This window comes from Ranitomeya variabilis, chromosome 1 (genome assembly GCF_051348905.1).
Source record: "Ranitomeya variabilis isolate aRanVar5 chromosome 1, aRanVar5.hap1, whole genome shotgun sequence".
NCBI lineage: Eukaryota > Metazoa > Chordata > Amphibia > Anura > Dendrobatidae > Ranitomeya > Ranitomeya variabilis.
Genome location: NC_135232.1, coordinates 474,012,477 through 474,039,563, shown reverse-complemented (window position 1 = coordinate 474,039,563; position 27,087 = coordinate 474,012,477). Strand labels below are relative to the sequence as shown.

At 43.0% G+C, this 27,087-nt stretch overlaps 1 protein-coding gene across 4 annotated transcripts in view; it reads left to right on the top strand.

Moving 5' to 3' along the window:
* CORO2A (coronin 2A) overlaps positions 1-27,087 on the top strand; it is a 224,074-nt gene that overhangs the window by 123,984 nt on the left and 73,003 nt on the right. For 3 of the 4 annotated variants that reach the window (XM_077250861.1, XM_077250872.1, XM_077250842.1), the window contains 4 exons: positions 9,023-9,223; positions 14,252-14,368; positions 17,762-17,911; positions 23,996-24,175. In XM_077250861.1, the coding sequence (XP_077106976.1) occupies positions 9,023-9,223; positions 14,252-14,368; positions 17,762-17,911; positions 23,996-24,175 (648 nt within the window). Of the gene's footprint in view, positions 1-8,753; positions 8,776-9,022; positions 9,224-14,251; positions 14,369-17,761; positions 17,912-23,995; positions 24,176-27,087 lie in introns of those variants that run through there. The other variant, XM_077250851.1, reaches the window with a different exon arrangement.

Genomic DNA, 27,087 nt, shown 5'->3' with positions numbered 1-27,087 from the left:
CACGTTTTTTTATAGCGAAAAAAACGCGAAAAATACTGAACGTGTGCACATGGCCAAACAGTGTCAAGTCTTGATTTCCGCCTTTGAGGATTTATCTGAGGATTTATCACTTTTATCTGATAGCGGAAGAGGTTCTTGGGTGCGTACTCCTATACATACAAGGGATGTGTGTTGTGGTATTTCGGAGTTAATGATATATTTAAATGGATGGTCTACTCCCTCTTTATTTTAATCGATGTGTTGGTAATGCAATTTTGTAGCACTTTCTAATATAGAAATATTACATCTTTTCTGCAACCCCTCCTTGTCAGCGCAGCATTCTTCAGACTGCACAGCACTACTAGTCTCAGCTGGTACTTGATGAAGGGATATGTGAACAGGACTGCCCATTATCATCCTTTAATTGATAAACAATATGCACAGGAGAGATGTTTTTTCATTGGACGATTCTGTTGACAGGTCTGGTCACATGTCCCTCCATCAGCTGTACTTTAGAAAACTTGAGCGCTTTGCAGTCTGAGGAAGCAAGGCTGCACTACTAAGCTGGCAGTGATTCACAAAGGAGGAGAATATGTGCTGTTCCTCTGCAGCTCCGGTGTCTTCCGCGTTTGTGACGTCTCAGGGCAGAGGGATCGATGACGTCACTACTGTGCGCCCTCTGCTCTGAGCAGTCACATTGCAGAGAGCCGGAAGACTGCGATGCTGAGGAGTCTGGACCTGTAGCCAGCGAGGAGAGGTGAGTATTTGATTTTTTTATGTATGGAGCAATATATGGGGCCCATTCTGTATGGAGCAATATATGGGGCCCATTCTGTATGGAGCATTACATGGAATCCATTGTCTATGGAGCAGTATATGGGGCTCATTCTGTAAGGAGTATTTTATGGGGCCAATAATTCTGTATGGAGCATTATATGGGGTCCATTGTTCTGTATGGAGCAATATATGAGGCCCATTTTTCTTTATGGAGCATTTTATGGGGACCGTTATATTGTATGGGACATTATATGGGGCCCATTATACTGTATGGAACATTATATGGGGCCCATTCTCTATGGAGCATTATATGGGGCCTATTCGGTATGGAGCAATATATGGGGTCCATTATTCTGTATGGATCATTATATAGGGTCCATTATTCTGTATCAAGCAGTATATGGGGCCAATATACTGTGTGGCGCATTATTATTTGGTCCAATATTCTGTTTGGAGCATTATATGAGACCCATTATTCAGTATGGAGCATTATATGAGACCCATTATTCTGTATGGAGCATTATATGAGACCCATTATTCTGTATGGAGCATTATATGAGACCCATTATTCTGTATGGAGCAATATAGAGAGTCCATTATTCTGTATGGAGCATTATATGAGTACCATTATTCTGTATGGAGTATTATATGAGGTACATTATTCTGTATAGAGCATTATATGGGGCCCATTATTCTGTATGGAGCATTATATGAGGCCCTTTATTTTGTATGAAGCAATATATAAGGCCCATTATTCTGTATGAAGGACTATATGAGATCCATTATACTGTATCGAGGACTATGTGGTGCCCATAATACTGTATGGGGGACTATATGGTACCCATAATTCTGTATGGAGTACTATATGGTGCCCATTATACTCTAAGGAGGACTATGTGGTGCCCATAATACTGTAAGGAGGACTATATGGTACCCATAATTCTGTATGGAGGACTATGTGGTGCCCATAATACTGTATGGAGGACTCTATGGTGCCCATAATTCTGTATGCAGGACTATGTGGTGCCCATGATACTGTATGGAGGACTGTATGGTACCCATAATTATGTATGGAGGACTATGTGGTGCCCATAATACTGTATGGAGGAATACATGGTACCCATAATTCTGTATGGAGGACTATGTGGTGCCCATAATACTGTATGGAGGACTGTATGGTGCCCATAATGCTGTATGGAGAACTATATGGTGCCCATAATTCTGTATGGAGGACTATGTGGTGCCCATAATATTGTATGGAGGACTATACTGTCCTGTGTAAAATGAAAACTTTTGTATCCCCCTATGGCACGCACTGTGCACTGCGAGGATTCGCCGGTTTCTGACCTATTGTAGAACAACAGATAGCACTCATGTAATGTAAGAAGTAAAATCTTTGGCATTGTACTATATCTATATTTCTCTGCTGTATCTGTGCATCATGAATCTTGGTATGTGCTAAAGGGGGGGGACCCACTGAGACTCGCCCGGGGCCCTCAAACACCTGGAGCCGGCCCAGTGTACAATATAAGCACATTTTACTATTTACCTTTCGTGTCCCCCCATTTCCTCATAGACTGTAAGCCTGCAAGCAGGGCCCCCACTCCTTTTTGTATGAGAGTTATATTTATTCTGTAATGTCCTTATTGTCTGTACAAGTCCCCTCTAAAATTGTAAAGTGCTGCAGAATATCTTCGTGCTATAAAAATTATTATTATCATCTTGGTGCAGAATGTTTTAGAATGGGACAGAGCTGCAGCCAAGCTTTCTGTTTCCTGGGAAAAAAGACTCAATTGTTTTGCTCTCACCTTGTATCTAAACTCGCTGGCCAAGTGAAGGTGGCTTGTTGGCCTTTCCCTTGGACCTGGTGTAAACACCACTTCCAGCTAACCCACTGCAAGGGTACATCCACTGTGTCTAAAGAAGAGAAGACCTGTTCCCATCATAGAAAGGCCTCTTTACTGATTGAGCAGTGAATTAATTAAAGGGGTGTCCCAAACTAAAGTTGATTTTAATTCTAAATTACCTGTCATGACCATGTAAGAGTTTCACTAGGGTGTCCTCAGGTGAGCAGTTCTACATTAGAGATTTTGCAAATTGCAAAACAGTAGGCACAATGTAAATGGCAGGCCACATGTCCTTGTGCTCTCAGTTATGTGGGAAAAACTAACCTCTTGGAGATATTAGATACACAAGAGATACCCTTCTTGTGAGACATGTAGGGACTGTCATCAGGGTGACATAGAGTGAATTCATTCTGAGTCCTGGAGGTCTTTAGACAACATGTGAGAAAAAGAGACTGAACACGTTATTTTCTCTCTTCTTTCTCCAGATATTTCTGTTGCAAAATATCTGTTGTTTTTCAGTATTTGTGTAGGCTATCATCAGTCTGATATACTGGGCATGTGTTTGCGGTGGTGAATATGTCTGTGTAAATCACTAGTGTGGGCGCAAGGCTCTGACTCCTGGGAGATCTAAAGATGGAAGCCCACCATATGCTTTAGCTGGCCACTTACTCCCACAGATGGTTTTCTATAATGTAGTAGTAGTTGAATACTGTGTACAGTACCAGCAAATGTTTGGACACACCGGAGCTCAGTGTGTGCTATTGCCACGATGAGTTTTAAGATCCCACTCCTTGGCACTTTGGGATCGTTTATCAAAAAGGTGTACTAGCCTCTATTCCCACACGCCTCCTGATCCAATAACCTGCATTTTCTCCATGGCCGGCATGTGTGGGAGCTACTGTAGTGATGAGTTGCAGAGTTTGTCGATCAGTTAGGTATAAAATCTCAGGAATTTGTCTGCTCTGCTCATGTTATGCCTTCCTCAGAATGTTTTCAGTTTCAACAAATCCATCATGTTGTTTGTTTGCCTAAACAAAAATATGAAGATTTGAATGCTTAATTTATTTTCAAGCACACTTGCTTCATTAACTCTGGTGGACCAGAAAATGTATCCACCCTGTGTATCTGCTTTACCACCTTATAGAGTCACCGCAGTCTCCCCTACCTGATATCCTAGGGGGCACTACTGTATAGGCATCTAACCGATATCCCAAAACACACCCAGAAATTAATCCCAGTAGATGTTTTTACTAGAGTTTCAATTTCAGAAGCTTGGAAGAGTCCTTTGGTTAATATAGATCTTGCAAAATTTAGACTAATAGATTATGGTTAAAAGGAATCTGTCAGCAGTTTTTCTGCTATGTTATCTGAGGACAGCATGAAGTAGGGGTTAAAACGCAGATTTCAAGGATGTGTCACTTATCAAACTGCATTTTGTTTACTTACAGTAAAGGTTTCATAACTAGGACATTATCATTCCTATGACTAGGTGGCTTACTAGTCAGACTCTGCTCCTCCTGTTATAAGCAGCTCACTGTCAATAGACAATGCAAATACAGAGCCTGGTGTGGGCGGGGTTAGCTTTCTCAGCTCTGCTGCATTGCTCAATATAAAAACTCTGATTCTGTCACAACACCTGCACCCAATAAACTGAGTGATACACTGTTGGAAACAGAGTCTCTTTGTCTATATCACACTTCTCTCAGATGAGTTAGCAAAAGCATGGTGACAGATTACCTTTAATGAGAAGATCTCTAGTGTTATATATATATATATATATATATATATATATATATATATACTGTATATATCAAAGAAAACCATTGCATGAACAAGTATGTCCAAACCTTTGATCAATACTGCAAATGTAAAGGCTAGTAGTGTAGAGATTTGGACCACATGTTCATGCAATGTTTTTCTTTGTTCGTATTGGAATGTGCAGAATGGATTCAGAGTGAATAATGCTAATAATTCTATTAATGGAAATATGGAAGTTTAGGTGGTTACTGGGGATTGCTGGGGTTCTGAACTGTCTATATTCTTGCTGAAAACCCCCCAAAAGCCACAATTCCTAGCTGTAGTGGATGGAGCAAACGTTGAATCAATGTCCCTTTCTAAGATAGCATTATTCATTATTGAACAGCAAGGGAAAAAGTTCACATTTTAAGTGTCTGCATGGTTACAGTAACATAAGCTAAAGGTAAAAAAGAAATAAACATTGCGGCACTTGGCTATGAAAGGAGACTACAATTACAACATCGAGTGTCAAGCCAACTAATGCTATTCAATCCACCTGTAGTGTGAACAACCTTTTGTCGGATGTTGAAAGATAAAAGTTGAGGCTTTTGTGAAGTGCCAAGTTGATAATGTTATCAAAACACGCATAAGGTTTTGGGAGGAAAGCTTTTAGAATGTATGGCTACGTGAGGAGGTAGCAGGTAAGGGATTGGCATATTATAGGTTGACTAGAAGAGCCAATGTGGCTGATGAAACCTGTGGTGAGGTAGTAAGAAAACATCCTCGGTCACAGGTCTGGTTACAAGCTCACCCCTCCTAGATATGCAATAACTCCCACTAATGCAAGACTAATTCACGGTATTAGTACACTGTTAAATCTGGGACTTTATGTTATCGCCATGTCATTGTCTGATAAGCAGTGGTGTCTACCTTACATATACAGAACAATACACAAAACATACATAGAATCTGTAGAAGCATGTTTTCCTTGCGTTTTTTGTGCGCCGGTTTTGGCATGCTAGATTTGTCTCTTGTGCTTGCTGATAAAGTATTTCCTATTCCAAAGAATGAGGATTTGGCAAAACCTGCTCTCTTGGCAGTAAGAATCTTGCCTCCAAAAAGCAGATTTTGCTTAGTTTTTGTTGTGTTTTTGTTGCATTTTTTGCAGCTTTTTTGTCAGGATTAGTGATGAGCGAATAGCATTGTTGCTCGGGTCGTCTCCCCGAGCACGCTCGGGGGGTCTCCGAGTATTTGTTAGTGCTCGGAGATTTAGTTTTTGTCAATGCAGCTGCATGACTTATGGCTGCTACTTGAATACATGTGGGAATTCCCTAGCAACCAGGCAACCCCCACATGTACTCAGGCTGGCTAGCAGTCGTAAATCATGCAGCTGTGTAAACAAAAACTAAATCTCCGAGCAGTTACAAATACTCGGAGACCACCCGAGTGTGCTTGGGAAAACCCGAGCAACAAGTACACTCGCTCATCACTAGTCAGGACACATTTGTCTCTTGTACATGCTGATTAAGCTTAGTGCAAAAAAAATAATTTGATTCTACTTCATCAGATTTTGGCACAACAGCGAACAAAACATGATACCTGTGGTTTCTGCAGCGTTTTTTGCACCACCCATTGCAGAGAAAATGCTGAAAAAACACTGAAAGAAGTGACATACCGTACTTCATTCTCAAAACCCAAGTTTTTGCACAAAATACTAAAGACAAAAAAATTCCAGCTGTGTTCAAGATATTTCTGAAATCTCAAACACTTTGCTGGTACTGGAAAACACAGCTGAAAATGTGCATAAAAAACACATTACAAAACGCTGAAAAAATGCAACATGTGAGCATAGCCTAAATCTGGAGGGTTAATCTTTCCATGATTTTTTTTTTCTGTGATTATAGTCCTCTCTTAGTTGTGTATTAAATTAAAGCTTTTTCCCGTATCACAATTGGAATTAAAAATAAAAAAATATATATAAATCTTGAGATTTTCACACTGGATTTTTTTAGACTGCTATTTCCTGTTTTAGGAAGCATGAACCAGCCTGTACAAAGGTGATAGTAAAGGGAGAGGGAGCAGGGTCAGCTGTGACATCACTTATTGTGATTAGTATATATACAGGTGTTACCTGTCATTGTAATTCTGGCTAGGCTGTCAAGGAACCGAGCTAAAATCTTTTCCTTAAAAGAATGAGTAGGAGTCTAAAAAAGCTCCATTGGCCACTGTGAAAATTGCTAAATTACTATAAATAAATACTATTTTAAGAAGCACTTCTCCCATCAAAGTTTTTATCCTCTTAATACATTGCAATCATCATATTATATAGCACTGTGTACTTACAATTGCTCATTTTGCCTTTCTACCAAAATAATTCTTCTCTTTTCCATTAGGTCTAGGACATCACGTGATTAAAAACTGACTCGCTGAATCCTTCTAAGCTGTATGTAGAAACAAGAAGTCTCTATTCCCTGCATGAGTCATCACTGTAACTACAATTCTATATTGCTGAAAAGTCCCTGGCAGCCTGGCTCCACCTTCTCTTAAACTCCTGACCCATTTGCTCCCGCCCCCTTTGCTTTTAGCTCTCCTCCTTTTTACTTTTTGTCAGTGACCTGGAATTGTAGTTCTAATGATGACTTAGGGTACCGTCACACAGTACCATTTACATCGCTACGACGGCACGATTTGTGACGTCGTAGCATCGTATGATTATCGCTCCAGCGTCGTAGACTGCGGTCACACGTTGCAATCACGGCGCTGGAGCGATGCCGAAGTCCCCGGGTAACCAGGGTAAACATCGGGTTACTAAGCGCAGGGCCGCGCTTAGTAACCCGATGTTTACCGTGGTTACCAGCGTAAATGTAAAAAAACCAAACAGTACATACTTACATTCCGGTGTCTGTCCCCCGGCGTTCTGCTTCTCTCCACTGTGTAAGCGCCATAGCCGGAAAGCACAGCGCTGACGTCACCGCTGTGCTCGCTTTCCGGCCGGCCGGCGCTCACAGTGCAGAGAAGCTGAGACGCCGGAGGACAGACACCGGAATGTAAGTATGTACTGTTTGGTTTTTTTACGTTTACGCTGGTAACCACGGTAAACATCGGGTTACTAAGCACGGCCCTGCGCTTAGTTACCCGATGTTTACCCTGGTTACAAGCGAACACATCGCTGGATCGCTGTCACACACAACGATCCAGCGATGCCAGTGGGTGATCAAGCGACGAAAGAAAGTTCCATACGATCTGCTACGACGTACGATTCTCAGCAGGGTCCCTGATCGCTGCTGCGTGTCAGACACTGCGATATCGTAACGATATCGCTAGAACGTCACGAATCGTACCGTCGTAGCGATCAAAATGGCACTGTGTGACGGTACCCTTATGCAGGAAAAAGAGATTTCCTGTTTCCACATAAAGCTTAGAAGGATTCAGCTTGTCTGTTGTTAATGACTTGATGTCATAGACTTAATGGAAAATACAATTGCTCATTTTGCCTTTCTACCCAGCTAATTCTTGTAAGCATAAAGTGCCATATAATATGATTATTGCAAAATATTAAGAGGATTAGACTCTGATGAGAGTGCTACTTTAATGAACTTCATCATATGGGAAAAACATTGCCAGAAATCCTATCTAATCAATAAGTCTTTTTCTGACAACTGCTTCCCATTATAGTGTGTGTTTTTTCATATTAGGTGCATAGGGCATGCTCTAATAAAATAATAAAATTCATACCAGGCTTACAATGCCCCTCATTCCTTCGCTAACATTGCCTGGCCCCCCCTGCTGGTTTCTGTGTAGACTGGCATATAATTTGTGAAGCCAATTGGTCTCACGGTGACCAATATGGCACTGCTGCAGATACATGTCCATACAACAGGGGGAGAAACTACAGAGACTGTCAGGGGACCCTGGCATCATAATAAAAAATGGCACGACTACCTATAATGCTCAAAATAGCTATTTTTAGAGTTGTCAGTGATTGTATTACTTGTTAAAGCCACTAAGAAGATTTTCTTATAAAATGCAGTAGAAAAAATTGACCTGTCAGCTACACCCAGCAGAGGTATCCAGTATATGCAGGGGGGAACTGAAGGGTAGCATTCATAAGGCTTGGATTCCATGCATATCCTGCTACTTCATAGCTGATGTGCTAAGTTACATTATAATAACTGCAAATGCACACATTTATTAGAGAGCTGTTCCTTAAAGGGACTCTGTCAGGGCAATTGAGCCTGATTACAGTGATGTGTCACTTGCAGGACTGTGTTGTAGTTTCGATCCAATCAGTGTTTTATCAGCAGGAGATTATCATTAGAGGACTAGGTCAAAAGTGCACAGCAGTCACGGCTAATCTGTGTAACACAGTCCCCCACTGATTAGCTGCTTGCTGGCAATGTACAAATCTATCAAAACAACATCAAGTAGTCCGGCGGTAAGTGAGACATCCCTGGATTCAGGTCTTTGCCCTTACATCATTCAGTTCTGAGATCACATTGCTAAAACCTACTGACATATTCACGTTAAGATACATGACCGTTTTCCTAGAAATCAGTGAGCAACTGATCCATTTATGTTTAGAAATCTTTGTTCTGTTACATACCATAGCCATGCTCTGTATGTATAATACTCATAATATCTTTGAAAAAAAATAAAATGAATTATTTCCATTTTCCCCACAGATGTCATGGCAGCCTCAGTATCGAAACTCTAAGTACCGTCACGTCTTCGGCAAGCCTGCAAACAAGGAGAATTGCTACGACAATGTGCCTATAACAAGAAGTGTGCATGACAACCAATTCTGTGCCGTAAATCCGAGCTTCATTGCGGTAGTTACAGAATGTGCAGGCGGAGGAGCCTTCATTGTCATACCCATACAACAGGTATGATTCACCCTGCTTAAGCAAATGAATCATTCCAAATCTAATTATTAAGAAGAAGACACCTAACCAACCCATCAGTCTGCAGAAAAGCCTGCATGATCCGTGTTTAGCCATAGGAATGAAATCTTGAATAGGCTACTAATATGATTAGGCATGCCATGATTGTATTGATAGGTGAGATCTCTTGTTTAGGGACAGAGCATTTTACCAAATGTAATCCTTGTTAAGACTAGGGCTTCATGCAATGAGTTGCGGTATAATATCATGATGGTTGAGACACATTCGCCCTCTTTCTCTAGAGAGAAACCATTTCCCGTGCAATCTTCCAGATCAATTCCACCCATCTTGGCTTAGAGCTCATTCAGACTCCAGTGACTTTTCTCGTACACAAAGCCAGAGTTTCATCAGTATTTTTCACTATCAGATTATGGTCAAAGTTTATCAATTTTTTTTCGAATTAGAAAAAAAAAATCTTGAAGGTTTCTCAATGTTCTCATATCAAATAGTCTGTGAAAAACGGACAGCACACAGTTGCTGTTGGATTTTTTTTATGGACCCAGTGACTTACACTGGCTTGTTTGATCCAACACTCTGATAGAAATCGGATGTCTCGTGATTTTGTGCAGACCACTAAGTCCTCAAGAATCCATGTACAGTACATGTGACTAACCCCATAGACTATAATAGGTAAGAGGTCTATCCGTGAAATATTTGTATGAGAAACCTGATATCTGAATGGGCCCTAAAGGTGAGAGCAGGTGAAACGGCACAACGCAAGTGAGCAAGATGTACCAAAATACAAACCATCCATCCCACTCCACATGTGGCCATGGCACCGCTTGGTATATCCAAATTTTTGGTCAGTATTTTTAAGCCCAAAATCAGGAGTTGCTTAGTTTTCTTTCTCTGTAGATGCAACTCCTGATTTTGATTAAAAAAATGCTGAAGTAAAATAGAGATGTGTGAATAACCTGACAACATAGTTTTTCGTAATGATGGTCAAACTGTGTTTTATTTTTGAAACCGAAAAAGGAAAAAAAATCTAATGTAAATATACATTATATTCACTGAAGTATATAAGGATTTGTGGGCTCAAGCTGCGAGTCCATTTGATTTGTACAGTAGAATTTGGAAACCTCTGACCAGAAGGTTCTTGGTAAGTTAGACAAATTTGCTCTAATAAAGAATTCCTAAACTTCAAAAATATTAAAGAGGTTGTCCACTACTTAAACACTGATGACCTATCCTTAGGATAGGTGATCAATGTCTGATCGGTGGGGATCTGATACTCGGCATCCTCACCGATCAGCAGTTCATAGTGCCAGCAAGGCTGGAAGTGCTCATTGAAGGAGCTGCTCTGTCTACTGATAGTGGCCATGGCTGGTTACTGCACATCCACCCTGTATTCAAAGCAGTAGAGGGCAGATGTGCAGTACCTGGCCGCAGCCACCCTCTGTAGACAGAGCAGCCCTGTAATTCAGCACTTCCGGCCACTGCCGGCACCGAGAACAGCTGATTGGCAGGGGTGACAGATGTTGCACCCCCACCAATTAGACATTAATGACCTATCCTAAGGATAGGTCAATGTTAAAGTAGTGGACAACCTCTTTAAAAATGGCCATGTTGACCCAATAATAATCTGGCAGCTTTGTAGCGGTAAATAAGCCATGAATCTGGAGGATAAGCTGGAGATCTGTGTTTTCTCAAAATGATTATTGTGACAGATATGCCTGTAATAAATGTCTAGAGGGCTCATAAGTATGAAACTGTGAGTATGTCAGTAGGGAACATTAGCTTGGATTGTTTTGTAATACGCCATTGACAACCATCTATTACCATGTAATTTCTCATTGATATTAGATGTATATTATTTTGTTGGTGAAGCTTATATCAGTCATTGTTGCAGAGATAATTTAAGCTATAACAGTAATTTTACATGTCATTAAGCTCTACTTTTAGTTTGTTTATAACTCTTTTTTGTGGTTTACTTACTCCTGGGAAAGTGTGGCTACAATCAGCATGGTTGTCAATAAAGCACGTCATGGAAGTGTTCATTTCACTTATTAAACAGTCCTATAGGTGTAGAAGATGTGTTGTGTCATAACTGAAGTTCTGGGAAACCTGAGTAATAGCTAGTGTGATTTCATTTTATATCCTTTGCGTTTGCTTAAAGAACAACTGTGCTAAAGGCTCTGGAGAAGCGCTGATGTCACTCACTGTTTCTATCTCCGCCCCTGACGTCTTCTTAAAGTTAGAAGCTGCAGCATGCAGCAGAGTGCCGGTGCTGCAGTCGCATCTCCCACAGTGTCCATCACCCAGCATCCAGGACATATTCAGAGGGCGGTGATGCAAGAAACTAATACAGCACAAAGGGACTGCTGGGCTTACCTGCCCAGGTCTCAGAACGAATGCACTCCCAGGATGCAGCAAACCCATGTAATAAAGATGGCGGCAAAACAGGTGCAAAATACTGATGAGACAGCCACTCACAACCTGCCAACTCATGAGGGGATGATTGCTTAGTATTAGATTGCACAAGAGAGGCCTGTATGGGGCGCTGGTCACACACAGGTAGTGCACAGTGTCTGGCTTACAGCCTATTAGTGACGCCCATACTATTAGATCAGGCGGGCTGCCCAGTGCTATCTAAATGCATCCAATGAGGGCAAACACCCCAGTTTACAAAGCCAAAAATGCTGGGCCTGGCCTGCACCCTGAAGCAAGAAACTAGTAAGTAACTGCAGCGCTGTCCCCGGATGACGTCCTGTTCCAGGAGGGGCGATGGACACTGCATCATAGGAAGTGCAGTAGAAAAAACACATTTAGGGATTAGCTAGATAGGGAAAAGTATAGGGTATTGTGCAACAGAGCAAATCACAAAAGTGGTAAGGGTGTAAGGATAGATATTTAGCAAATACATATACGGACCATCACTTTAAAAGGAATCCTGAACACTAATTCATGTTGCTTGAACCACAGGCAGCATGAATCAGAGACTGACTCTATTATGGCAGTAATCTATGTTTTACTCTGAAATGCAACTTATCCCATCCCCTCTACCCTTGACTGACAGATCTTTCCCTATCCACATATTTAGGAGAGACCTGCCAGTATAGAGATAAGCTGCTTAGGACTTGCCTCTTGGCCTTGTCATTCTAGTTGCATTGTTACTAGCCATCTTTGAGAAATATATTTTTTTCTGACATACAATGGCCCTGACTGCAATAATGGAGCCTGTCTGTTTCCTGCTGCCCATTGTTCAGGTAATATGTATTAGGGTTCTGTTTTAGGGGATATTCCCACATAAAACAATTATGTCATATCCTATGGATATGACGTGCGGTACCTAAGTGTCTGATAGATGTGAGTCTCACCTCAAGAATCTGCAGCGGTCTCTAGAACAGTGGTCCTACCGCCACATCCAGTAAGAATGAATGGAGAGATGGCTTTGCTGCCTCAGCTGTTTCTGCAACTCTCATAGAAGGGAATGGAGACAACCATGCAAAAGAGTGTTCACCACTCTATTTATTCTCTGTCTGGATTTAGGTGTAGGTCCCAGGGGTGAAATATTCAGTGAGTATGGAAACCCTCCCCTGAAGCCAAGTATTCGGGGAGGTCTCATGGGAACACAGACCCTACAGTTTATTTATTCATTTCTTACTTTAATACCACTTTGTTTTATGTTTGGATGGTTTCTGATATGAATTTTAAGGGTTAAATGATTAATGTGTAAAGCTGTGGTAACACGAGCTGGTTATTTCTGTTTTTTGTTGGCGCTCTTTTTATGCCTTTTCATTGGTCAGCTGTAAAAAGACGGGCAGGTTTCCTTCAGTTCTCCTCATATCGTTTATGAAGAGAGAAGATCCCGCCCGCCCTCCCTGTTTATTTGAGGGTAAAATCGCCCAACTATTGGGTGGATTGTTTCAGTTATTTATTGGTATTATTCAATTAATTTATGAAATTTTTGGTATTAATTTATTTATTAAGATATTTATTGGTAATATTCAATTAATTTATTTCATGTCACCCTGAATAAACACCTCGGCCATTGATTTCCAATTTGAGGCTTTGTGTCTTTATTTTAATTAAGAATGGGTTTTGTGTAACCATGCTGTAAATGTCTAAAGGTGAGCATAAACAGTGAAATCTGTCATTTTAACTTGTGTGCCGACAATGACACTACTCTTCCGAAGTGTATACATGTAACATGTCCATAAGCTGTTCCTCTCTAGACAGTCGCATGCGTCTGGGCGATCCCTTCAGCAGCACCTTTCAAATGGTCTGCAAATAAATATTTTTTTCAGATGTCAGGACATCTCATAATTTAGAATCTACACTCCATAAGTTGCTTAGGTTATCCAGGCTGAGAAGAAAAGTTTGCATTCAATCTATGTGACTGCAGGCTTCCAATTACACTGTCATGATCCCTATGTTATTCCCCATGCGAGTGGTCTGTCACGTGACCACATGTATGTGATTTACCCAGTCATACGCCAACTATGCAAATCATATACATGCGTTCACATGATTGCCCACTCACACAAGGAATACAGGGGAATCGTGACAGTGTGAACATCGCACAGTGTCACAATTGGCAGTCTGCAGTCACACATAGTGACAGCAGACCTTTTTGTCTCCTGGAAGTACCTTTTCAGGCCACCATATACATTAGACTAAAGTTGATCAAACTTGTCAATATCAGCAGTATCGGCCAACAGTCTAATGTGTGTGGGGCCTCCCAACTCTCCACGACAGATGATGTCAGAGGAGAGAAGGATCCCACCTGTTGGATTTCCAACGGCGGATTCTTTTGTTATCTGGAATATAAGCCGCTACTACTGAAGTCTGGCAGTGACTGTCATAGAGGACATGATGACACACTTCCAAGCTGAGCCTGAGCATACTTGTGTGTTGGGGAGTAACGAAAGGTAATTGTGTTTAATGTGTATGGGGGTCTTTAGATTTATAAAGATGCATGAACTGTAATATAAATTACTTATACTTGCTTCTTATGTTTGTATTTTGAAGTCCGGAAAGCTTGACCCTCATTATCCTAAAGTTTGTGGCCATAGAGGAAATGTGTTGGACATCAAGTGGAATCCTTTTGATGACTACGTCATTGCATCCTGTTCTGAAGATACTTCTGTAAGTTCATAAAACTGAGATTTAAAGGGAATCTGTCACCTCAATTTTGCCTTATAAACTGAGGCCACCACCATCAGGGGCTTATCTACAGCATACTATAACGCTGTAGATAAGCCCCTGATGTAACCTGAAAGAGTTAGATTATATTCACCCAGGGGCGGTCCCTGTTCGGTCCGGTCCAATGGGTGTCACATGTCCGGGTCCGGTCAAAGGTCAGAGAGGCCCGGCGCCTGCACACTGCAGTACTTTGCTCTGCTCTCAACAGGGCAAATCAGTACGCCTGCGCCGGAGCCACAACATGAAGCAAAGAAGAGGACGTCATCGTATGAAGATAGGAGGTGCCGGACCCGGACATTTGACACCCATCGGACCGGACCGCATCGGGACCGCCCCTGGGTGAGTATAATCTAACCTGTTTTTCTTATCTGTCAGGTTACATCGGGGGCTTATCTACAGCACTACAGTATGCTGTAGATAAGCCCCTGATGGCGGTGGCCGCAGTTTATAGGGCAAAAGTGAGGTGACAGATTCCCTTTACCAAGTATATAGAAAATAATCTTATAACAAAGTCCAATACATGATGACAAGCAGCTGCGTATTATAAAACAGTTCGCTAAACTGTATATACCATGGTGATAACTAATAAGTCTATGAATAGAATGACCACTATACTACTGTATATTGTTTTACTATTGTTCATTGTAAACTATTGTTTTTTTGTCTGCTAATAAGAATAGAGTTTTAAAGCTTGGTAAAAGTCCAGGAGATCATTGTAGAAGTTAGAATGCACACATTATAAGTTATGTATTATATGAATGTCACCATGTGACAACTGTAATTTCTATATTTATATACATTACAAAAAAATCTGAAGGACTAGTTTTGCATACCAGTCACACCCAGGAAATGGCCTCCGTAACATGCATGCATGTTTTATTATTCGGCCACCATACTCTTACAATGTGGATGTGGATTTTCAAAGTAAGTACGCCATCAGGTCTAAGAGATTTATTTGATCATGTATGCAGTATTATAAAATCTGGTAAGAGATCTGATTAAGATTCTTATATACAATATATGTTCACAATAACTTATTTAAAAGATCATTGGCTCAATTAAATTAAACCAAACTAAATTTCCACAACCAATGCAAACATTATTATTGTGGGGTTTTTTTAAGCATACATTCACATGACCGCAGCTGAATGAATAAACACTTAAAGGGAACTTGTGACCAGGTTTTTCCCAAATGAGATCAGACCCCCACCTTTGTGCGCTGATATACAGTATTATAAAATGCTGTACTATATATATATATATATATATATATATATATATATATATATATATATATATATATATATGCCCCCAATCTGGCCTGCAAGACAAGATAAAGACATTTTATAATGCTCACCTACGGGGTGGTTCGGTCCAATGGGCGTTGCTGGTCTTGATCCATTGCCTCCTCTCTTCTTGTGATCGCCTTCCTCCTTCTATGCTTTGTGTGGATGACGTGTCCTACATTATTCACTCAGTGTTCAGCATTTCGCCTCTGCGCATGCGTACTTCTCTCTGCCATGTCGAGGGCAGAGTATAGTACTGCAGTGTACATGTGCCGGAGCTCTGTAGCGTTTCCCGACGCCTGCGCACTGCAGTACTTTGCTCTGCCCTCAATAGGGCAGAGAGAAGTACGCCTGTGCAGGAGCGCGATGTCGGGGAGACTGTGGGGATGCATAGATGCATAAAGCATAGATAGAGTATGCAGAGGAGCTGACGTGATGAAATAGACAAAATCTAAGGAGCAGTCAGCAGGAGGTAAGAAGAAAGGAGTAAGAGATAGAAATGATTATATTATATGAATCAAAGGGGAGAGGAGCTCCGCAATACTAAGTAATGTTGTGGACAGTGACAGCTCACTACTATGCCGAGCACAGGCTCTCATGTACAATCCCATGGGGGGGGGGGGTTGGAGTAAGGCATAACCCACTGAGCGCTGGCCGTTAGTCATTTATGCAATTCTCAGTAGGTAGGCTGGGGAGAGCACAGTCTGAATGGCACAATTCTTAGGGTGGTCTCAGTGCTCTGGGGAGGTCACCAACTACACCGCAGCCACACTTCTCAAATAAATGGCAGTGCCTGGAAATACTAGGCACCCAGGACGAGCAAGGGCTGCATAAGTAGACACTAAAAGTCTCCTTACACAAGCTGGTAATTGGAGAACAAGTGTTAATAATTAGCCTGTGTAAACATGCTGGTGAATAAGCATCCAACAAAGAAAATGCATATTCGTCAAGTGATTGAGTTATTTATGTGTTCATAAAAATCATCATTATCGGCAGCACATCACCCGTGTACAATTTAATGCTGTATGCAGACAGAATGATTGTAGCAATGATCGTTCTCGTCTCATCTCTTCCCTTTTGACCTGCCTTATCTGCTCGGACTAATGTTCCTTCTCTCCTGCTTCAAAGATGGCTGATTCTGCCATGCCACCGCTGCCTTTCCTATCCCACAAGAAATCCAGGGAGGCATGGTTTTGGCCTAACGCTACTCCCCCTGCCACTGTTGCACCCCTCAGGAGAAAGCATTTGTGGAGCATTTTTTATTATTTTGCTACACTTTTTTTCCTGCTTTCCAGTACATGAAATGATAAAATGGATGGTGTCATTCAAAGGTACAAGATGTATCACAAAAAACAAGCCCTAATACAGTTATGGTTGATGGAAAAATAAAAGTTATGGCTCTTGGAAGAAGGGAGGGAAAACCAAAATACAAAACAGAAAATCGCCATGTTAGGAAGGAATTAAAATAAACTTGTAAGCGTGGTTGGGGCAGCAAGAATCTCCTGATAGGTTCTCTTTAATTATTAAAAAATTTTTTAATTTGTTCATATTCCAAATGTAATTGCACAAAAAGATCAATAAAAAAGAGAAATTATGCCTTCTCATTGAGGAACACGTGAATTATAAAATTGACTCTTATGTAAATGGGTGCTTTTAAAATGGAATTTTTAGGTTGACTGTGGGTTTTTTTGGTGCTACGTTGTAAAATAGTTATAATTAAGGAAACTGCAGCCTTATTTAAGTAAATGTGAAGGGATATGTTAGAGAGGGACACATGGTGGTTTAAGTGTGTGTCCCTCTATCTCTGGATTGGTGGAGAGCCCAGGAATGATACCTCCATTGATCATAAAATGGTGACATATTCTAGTGATATACCATCACTTTATAAGAAGGGTAGGTCCATTTAAGACCTCATCGTGCATAGGTCTAAAGCTGATCACACCTGTGAACAGTTATGTGTTACTCTGGTTGTTTTACTTTTTTTGTGGCTGGGTCAGTGAGGCAAAGTAATGCTTTTATTTTTTTTCTCCAATCTTTCTTCCACAAACAGGTCAAAATTTGGGATATTCCAAAGCCTTTTGTAACAAAGAATATAATCGATGCACGGAAAGAACTTGTGGGTCATGCTAGAAGAGTGGGTCTGATAGAGTGGCATCCGACAGCAAGTAATATTATATTCAGCACTGCGTATGATTACAAGGTAAGGCACTTGGACTTAGTATCTTTGAGAATTCTCATCTAATTTATGGGTTAGTGAGAGATGACCAATTATGCCCTGTGACTAGAAGCACCTGATTAACACTTTGTTAGGTTAAAGTTTATTTTAATAACCAAAAATGTCATCTTAATATTGACGATTATTACATGAGTGTAGCAATAGCATAGTATTGGTAACCTCTGTGCCAAGGATCCCATACTTTAATATGGAATGCAGCCATTTCTCAACTGTACTTGCTATGGACCGGCGAGTCAGAATAGAACAGGTACATGTAGTTGTACACTTAAACTGGTAATTTCTTATAAACCGTTTCTGATATTATAAACAACAAAACTTAGCAGAAGAGTTAGATTTACTTTAGGAAAGCAAGCAAAAGAAATGCAACATGTACTGTAGATATTCACAACTTATCAGAACTAATGGACTTTTCCATCATAGCGTAGTAGACCTTCCATTAACCATGGGACCTAGAAGATTGATGTGAGCCACAAATTTGTAGCACTGTGGCTAGCACTATCACAGAGAGCATTGTGGCTGGCGCTGTCACTAGGAGCACTGTGGATGTCGCGGGGAGCACTGTGGCTGGCGATGTTGCGGGAAACACTGGCTGTCACAGAAGGCACTGTAGCTTACGCTGTCATGGGGATCACAGTAGCTGTTGCGTGGAACACTGGCTGGTGTTGTCATGAGTATCACTGTGGCTGGCGCTGTCACGGGGAGCACTGTCACTGGCGTCACAGGGAGCACTGAGGCTGGCGCTGTCACGGGGAGCACTGGATGGCGCTGTCATGGGGAGCACTGGATGGCGCTGTCATGGGGAGCACTGTGGCTGGCGCTGTCACGGGGAGCACTGGCTGGCACTGTCACGGGGAGCACTGTGGCTGGCGCTGTCACGGGGAGCACTGTGGCTAGCGCTGTCACGGGAAGCATTGTGGCTGGCGTTGTCATGGGGAGCACTGTGGCTGGTGCTGTCACGGGGAGCACTGTGACTGGCGCTGTCACGGGGAGCACTGGCTGGCGCTGTCACGGGAAGCATTGTGGCTGGAGTGGTCATGGGGAGCACTGTGGCTGGCACTGTCACGAGGAGTACTGTTGATGGCGCTGTCATGTGGAATACTGTGACTGTCGTGGGGAACATTGGCTGTCGCAGAGAGCCCTGTGGCTGGAGCTGTCATGGGGAGCTCTGTGGCTGGTGATGTTACAGGGGGCACTGTGACTGGCGCTGTCCCACTGAGTGCTATGGCTGTGTCTGTCATGGGGAGCACTGTAGCTGTTGCTGTCACGGAGAGCAATGTAGCTGGTGCTGTCACGAGTAGCACTGTGGCTGGGGATGTCACGGGGAGCACTGTGACTGTCGTGGAGAAAATTGGCTCTCGCTGTCTGGGAGAGCACTGTGGCTGGTACTGTGGAAGAGAGCACTGTGGCTGGCGCTGTCCCACTGAGTGCTATGGCTGTGTCTGTCATGGGGAGCACTGTAGCTGTCGCTGTCGTGGAGAGCAATGTAGCTGGTGCTGTCACAAGTAGCACTGTGGCTGGCGATGTCACGGGGAGCACTGTGACTGTCGTGGTGAACATTGGCTCTTGCTGTCTGGGAGAGCGCTGTGGCTGGTATTGTAGAAGAGAGCACTGTAGCTGGCGCTGTCAAGGAGAGCTGGTGCTGTCACACTGAGCACTATGGCTGTTTCTTTCATGGAGAGCACTCTGGCTGTCGCTGTCACAGCACTATGGCTGGTGCTGTCCCACTGAGCGCTATGGCTGTGTTTGTCATGGGGAGCACTGTGGCTGGTGCTGTCACGGTGAGCACTGTGGCTGGCGCTGTCACGGAGAGCACTACAGCTCGTGCTGTCCCACTGAGCACTATGACTGTTTCTGTCATGGAGAGCACTGTGGCTGTCGCTGTCCCAGTTAGCACTATGGCTGGTGTTGTCCCACTGAGCACTATGGCTGTCTTTGTCATGGGGAGCATTGTGGCTGGTGATGTCACGGTGAGCACTGTGACTGGCGCTGTCACAGGGATCACTATGGTTGGTTCTCTCCCACTGAGTGCGATGGCTGTCTCCGTCCTTGGAACACTGGCTGCCTCTGTCATGGGGAGCACTATGGCTGGTGCTGTTCCACTGAGCACTATGGTTGTCTCTGTCATGGGGAGCACTGTGGCTGGTGCTGTCACAGGTAGCACTGTGGTTGGTGATGTCATGGGGAGTACTGTGGCTGGTGCTGTCACAGGTACCACTGTGGTTGGTGATGTCACGGGGAGCACTGTGGCTGGTGATGACACGTTGAGCAGTGTGAATGGCACTGTCACAGTGAGCACTATGGCTGGTGCTCTCCCACTGAGTGCTATGGCTGTCTCTGTCCTTGGAATACTGTGGCTGTCTCTGTCATGGGGAGCGCTGTGGCTGGCACTGTCTTGGGGAGCACTATGGCTGGCGCTCTCCCACTGAGTGCTATGGCTGTCTCTGTCATGGGGAGCACTATGATTGGCGCTCTCCCACTGAGTGCTATGGCTGTCTCCATCCTTGGAACACTGTGGCTGTCTCTGTCATGGGGAGCACTGTGGCTGTCTCTGTCATGGGGAGCAATATGGCTGGCGCTCTCCCACTGAGTGCTATGGCTGTCTCCGTCCTTGTAACACTGTGGCTGCCTCTCATTGAGAGCACTATGGCTGGCGCCGTCCCACAGAGTGCCATGGCTGTCTCTGTCATGGGGAGTTCTGTGGCTGGTGCTGTCATGGGGAGCTCTGTGGCTATCATGGAGAGCACTGTGGCTGGTGATTTCACGGGGAGCTCTGTGGCTATTATGGAGAGCACTGTGGCTGGTGATGTCACGGGGAGCTCTGTGGCTATCATGGAGAGCACTGTGGCTGGTGATGTCACGGGGAGCTCTGTGGCTATCATGGAGAGCACTGTGCTGGTGATGTCACAGGGAGCTCTGTGGCTATCATGGAGAGCACTGTGGCTGGTGAAGTTATGGGGAGCTCTGTGGCTATCATGGAGTGCACTGTGGCTGGTGATGTTATGGGGAGGTCTGTGGCTATCATGGAGAGCACTGTGGCTGATGATGTTACGGGGAGGTCTGTGGCTATCATGGAGAGCACTATGGCTGGTGATGTCACGGGGAGCTCTGTGGCTATCATGGAGAGCACTGTGGCTGGTGAAGTTACGGGGAGCTCTGTGGCTATCATGGAGAGCACTGTGGCTGGTGATGTCACGGGGAGGTCTGTGGCTATCATGTAGAGCACTATGGCTGGTGATGTCATGGGGAGCTCTGTGGCTATCATGGAGAGCATGAGCATTGTGGCTGGTGATGTCACGGGGAGCTCTGTGGCTATCATGGAGAGCACTGTGGCTGGTGATGTCACGGGGAGCTCTGTGGCTATCATGGGGAGCTCTGTGGCTATCATGGAGAGCACTGTGGCTGGTGATGTCACTGGGAAAGCTGTTGCTGCAACTGTCATGGGGAGCACTTTGCCTTATGCTGCACAATTAGTTATGACCCTTGTTATGTTTTGATCAACATAAAACAGAAGGAAGGAAAAACTGATATACTTTTGCTTAGTGCAGGCCATGAGCAGGTGGAGTTATACAGGTCCTTCTCAAAAAATTAGCATATAGTGTTAAATTTCATTATTTACCATAATGTAATGATTACAATTAAACTTTCATATACTATAGATTCATTATCCACCAACTGAAATTTGTCAGGTCTTTTATTGTTTTAATACTGATGATTTTGGCATACAACTCCTGATAACCCAAAAAACCTGTCTCAATAAATTAGCATATCAAGAAAAGGTTCTCTAAACGACCTATTACCCTAATCTTCTGAATCAACTAATTAACTCTAAACACATGCAAAAGATACCTGAGGCTTTTAAAAACTCCCTGCCTGGTTCATTACTCAAAACCCCCATCATGGGTAAGACTAGCGACCTGACAGATGTCAAGAAGGCCATCATTGACACCCTCAAGCAAGAGGGTAAGACCCAGAAAGAAATTTCTCAACAAATAGGCTGTTCCCAGAGTGCTATATCAAGGCACCTCAATGGTAAGTCTGTTGGAAGGAAACAATGTGGCAGAAAACGCTGTACAACGAGAAGAGGTGACCGGACCCTGAGGAAGATTGTGGAGAAGGACCGATTCCAGACCTTGGGGAACCTGAGGAAGCAGTGGACTGAGTCTGGTGTGGAAACATCCAGAGCCACCGTGCACAGGCGTGTGCAGGAAATGGGCTACAGGTGCCGCATTCCCCAGGTAAAGCCACTTAAAAGCAGCACTGGACTGTTGCTAAGTGGTCCCAAGTACTTTTTTCTGATGAAAGCAAATTTTGCATGTCATTCGGAAATCAAGGTGCCAGAGTCTGGAGGAAGACTGGGGAGAAGGAAATGCCAAAATGCCTGAAGTCCAGTGTCAAGTACCCACAGTCAGTGATGGTGTGGGGTGCCATGTCAGCTGCTGGTGTTGGTCCACTGTGTTTCATCAAGGGCAGGGTCAGTGCAGCTAGCTATCAGGAGATTTTGGAGCACTTCATGCTTCCATCGGCTGAAATGCTTTATGGAGATGAAGATTTCATTTTTCAGCACGACCTGGCACCTGCTCACAGTGCCAAAACCACTGGTAAATGGTTTACTGACCATGGTATTACTGTGCTCAATTGGCCTGCCAACTCTCCTGACCTGAACCCCATAGAGAATCTGTGGGATATTGTGAAGAGAAAGTTGAGAGACGCAAGACCCAACACTCTGGATGAGCTTAAGGCCGCTATTGAAGCATCCTGGGCCTCCATAACATCTCAGCAGTGTCACAGGCTGATTGCCTCCATGCCACGCCGCATTGAAGCAGTCATTTCTGCCAAAGGATTCCCGACCAAGTATTGAGTGCATAACTGAACATTATTATTTGATGGTTTTTTTGTTTGTTATTAAAAAACACTTTTATTTGATTGGACGGGTGAAATATGCTAATTTATTGAGACAGGTTTTTTGGGTTATCAGGAGTTGTATGCCAAAATCATCAGTATTAAAACAATAAAAGACCTGACAAATTTCAGTTGGTGGATAATGAATCTATAATATATGAAAGTTTAATTGTAATCATTACATTATGGTAAATAATGAAATTTAACACTATATGCTAATTTTTTGAGAAGGACCTGTATATTTTGTTTTCTACATGATGTAATGAAAGACATCTTCTGTCTGATCACATTTATACTTATTGGAAAAACTCATTATTTCAAGAGCAATATAGGGCTCAATAATGTCCATAGCTGGTACTGGACTTTATGAGATCAATGGGGTCCCAGGAGCATAGCTGTGTGGAATTGCAAGATGGCTGGACTTTCAGACCTGGTCTTGGACAGTCAAGTTTCCAGATCGCTAACACTTAGCATTAAATATGTTTTGAATATAATATGTTATCTATAATATAACTGGAGATGTGTCCTTCTCTCTGAAGCCTCTGGCACTTGCGCAGTGTGGTGCAGGAGTCAGTGCATGCCGCATTACGGCGTCATTACCTCCAGGACGTCGGCTGTAGCAGCTTCTTCACGAGAGAGAGAAGTATTCAAATACACTATCAACAGTGCACACGTGCCGGGCATAGTCGCGACATGCCCTGACTGAGGCGCCATTTTATTCAACTGTGAAATAATTTGCACTGACCCGTCAACAGTGTGCACACGCCAAAATGAACTTTATTCTCCCCTCAAGCATTCTGTTTAAGTCACGGGAGCAGCGTAGGTTCAGTCACTGCTCTGACTATACAGAGTGGCCGCTGTAACCGCAGCCCTGGTCCTGACTGACACTGGCTCTACATTAAGGCCGGCTGCCAGTCAGGGCCGAGGACGCTGTTACAGTTGCCTCTCTGTATAGTCAGAGCAGTGACTGAACCCACGCCAGCGCAGTGACTGAAACCGAATGCTGCCGAGGGGGCAAACGGTTTTATTTCTGGTGACAGGTTCCCTTCAACATAGCATGTATAGCAATGTACCAATAAAAATGCTCTTTACCTAGAACGGGTTCAATAGCTAGTAGTGTATAATTGTACCCTTCTGTTTGTTTTGCAGGTCATGATCTGGAATCTAGACAGCAAGGAGCCAGTAATATATAGTCCTGTCAGGACAATAGAGTGTCATAAAGACGTCATTCTTTCTATGTCGTTCAATTTAGATGGAAGTCTTCTGGCTACGTCATGCAAAGATAGAAAAGTCAGAATCATTGATCCCTTGAAAGGATCCATTATACAGGTCTGCACATGTTCATCAGGTTATGTAATATTTATCCACAATAATTCCTTAATGCTGATTTTACTGCATATTTCATAATGGCTTTGCGTTTTAGATGGTCACATTTAGTGTTTTTCTCGAGCATATTGTATAGACTTTATGAATCGCAGCTACATTTCTATGCAGGAGTTTGTGCGGTTACAATAGTGTTATTAATTTGTAACCATATTCAATGTACAATGCCACAGCCACTTCCAGTCTGAAGTGCATTATCAAACGGAAGAACCGGCATGCGTTTCACCAATAAAAAACCTGTGATTAGCTACAACGAATCAAATCGGCATATCAAATCGCTGCATTATACAACCAATTGATAAACGGGGCATACAGTGACTTACAGCTTGCTGTGACTCTTTTCATACTTCAGGACTTATCTGTTATTAAGTATCTGTCCATTTTCCATTTTTATGGTTCACGCTCACTGGTGTAGATTCTCTCATGCGAGCAAATTGGGCCGAGTATCCTAATGACACTCGGCTCAAACTCTGTGAGAGATTGATCTGAGTGTGGTCCGATTGTCTGACATGAGCGAATCACAGCACAGGTGTGGAGAAGATGGAGAACTTAATGTCTCCATCTTCTCCATTGTCTCTGTGCGCGTACATCCGAGTGTAATCCAATGTTTCACATACACCTATAGACTTGTATGAGTACGTGTGATCCAAATATCGGTGCCACACGCTGCATGCTGCAATTGTTTTCTCTTGCCGAAACGGCACTAAGGAATAATCGCAGATCTGCACTAAAATTAGGCTATCTATCCTATAAAACATCAGATAGCACTCGGGCCTGCTAGAGCGCTTAATCTCGGCCTCCTCCATTTGAAAAGCAACGTTCCCATGTGCAACATTCTCCAATTAAAGGAGAGATGCTGCTCCAGTAACTGCCGTTGTGTGCACAGTAGTGCTGTGTAGTCTGTGACGGAGGCTGCACTGACAAGTGCAGGGGAAGAACCTGTAATACTTAGGCTGTGTTCACACGTTCAGGATTTTTTGCGTTTTTTTTCGCTATAAAACGCGATAAAAATGCTTAAAAAACGCATGCATATGTTGCGTTTTTTTCCGCAAAAAAACGCATCGTGGTAAAAAACGCAGCACGTTCATTAATTTTGCGGATTTCGCACTATATTATTGCATTGGGAACCTCTGGAAAAAAAACGCAAAAAATCCGCACAAAAAACGCGAGAAAAACACGAAAAAAACGCATGTGGATTTCTTGCAGAAAATGTCTGGTTTTGTTCAGGAAATTTCTGCAAGGAATCCTGACGTGTGCACATAGTAAGTGGTGCAACATCATATCCCCAACATTCCAAAATAAAGTGGCCAACCCTTCTAAACGACCACTGTCTCTCACTGTGAGGCCTTATTTACACGTACACATTTGAACATGTATGTGAAAAAATGGTGCCAGTGTCATCAACGTATCAGTGTGTCATCCATGTGTTCCTTATTACCATCAGTACCAGCAGAGGTCACATGGTTTAGAGGGTTTTTTCGGTTAAGGAAATCCTCTGACCCCTGCTGCAGAATGTTTTACACTGCGTTACTCACCCTCCCCGGGTCCATTGCTGGGTCTCTGCCACTGCGCTCTGTAAATATTATTATACGCAGCGCTGACATCGCATTGACAGCTTTTCAGCCAATCAGTGATCTTCGCTCCTTGTGCCGTCAACTCAGGCAGAGCCGCTAAACTCAGTTATTCTCTGCAGTGCTGTCAAATGTGACCATACCAAGCACCAGGAGCAGCGGTGGACACTCAGCCGTGGACCCAAGGAAGGCCAGTTTGTTTTCTGTTAAATTGCAGCTAGGGGACAAGGGTTTTCTGAAACTGGAAAACCCTTTGAGTCCTCTGCTGGTGGTCGGCTGAAGCCTTGTTTTGTCCTACTGTACATGTGGCTTCTGCAGTTCTCCATTCATGATCTATAACGTCTTTTATAGCGAAACTGTATCCTGACCTGGACATATAAAGTCGTCAAAGTAATAAAATCTGTGCAATATGAAGTAAGTTGTCCAGCACCCGCTCTCAAACTATAAAAACATCCACCTTTCATTTCTTAATTTAAAATATTCCAGTTATGATAAAGTATGGACTTTATAGTAGCACACTGTTTAGGAGACATGCTTTCTCTGCACATCCTCACACACTAAAAAAATTCCTATAGCAAAAAAAAAACAGGTTAAAAAAGCATTAAACAAAGTAAAATTAAAATGTTGTCTGAACAATGTACCTCATATTAGACAGTTAATGGTGTAATGAAGCCAAATTGATAGCGTAAAATGTTACAAATGATTGCCAGAGGATCACATCAGTGGAGGTCATGAGTTGGGAACAGCACAGATTTCCAGGATGTAAGGGCTGTGGTAGCTGAGGGGACCTAACCTCTCGGGCTCCATTCATAGATCTCCATTACTGGAAGGGTTGGATATAATATTCTAAGTAAAGTGCTATTGATCTGAATTAACCTATGCTTGGAATGTTGTGCTGGAAGTTTCCAGTCACAAGAATATCTGAATGTGGACAGAAGTTTGAGAAATTGGTGGAAGTTAAAGCCTACCAATGTCGCCACCAATGTCTTCTTTATCATGGTGTTATGATATTTCTATAACATCGTATTCAGTTTACACTTTTAAAGAGATTTGCAGGCATAGCATATTGATGACCCATCCTCAGGGTAGGTGATCAATGCTAGATAGGTGGGGGTGCGACACTTGGCATTCTGACCAGCTGTTGTTTGCTCTGGCTGCCTCCGGATGTAAACACATGGGTCGGAGCTGCAAAGTGCATCGCCCACCGGTAAGTGGCTGCTGCTCATTGGTACTGCACAACAGCTCCTATACACTATTGAACACTATTTCAATAGTGTATAGTTGCCT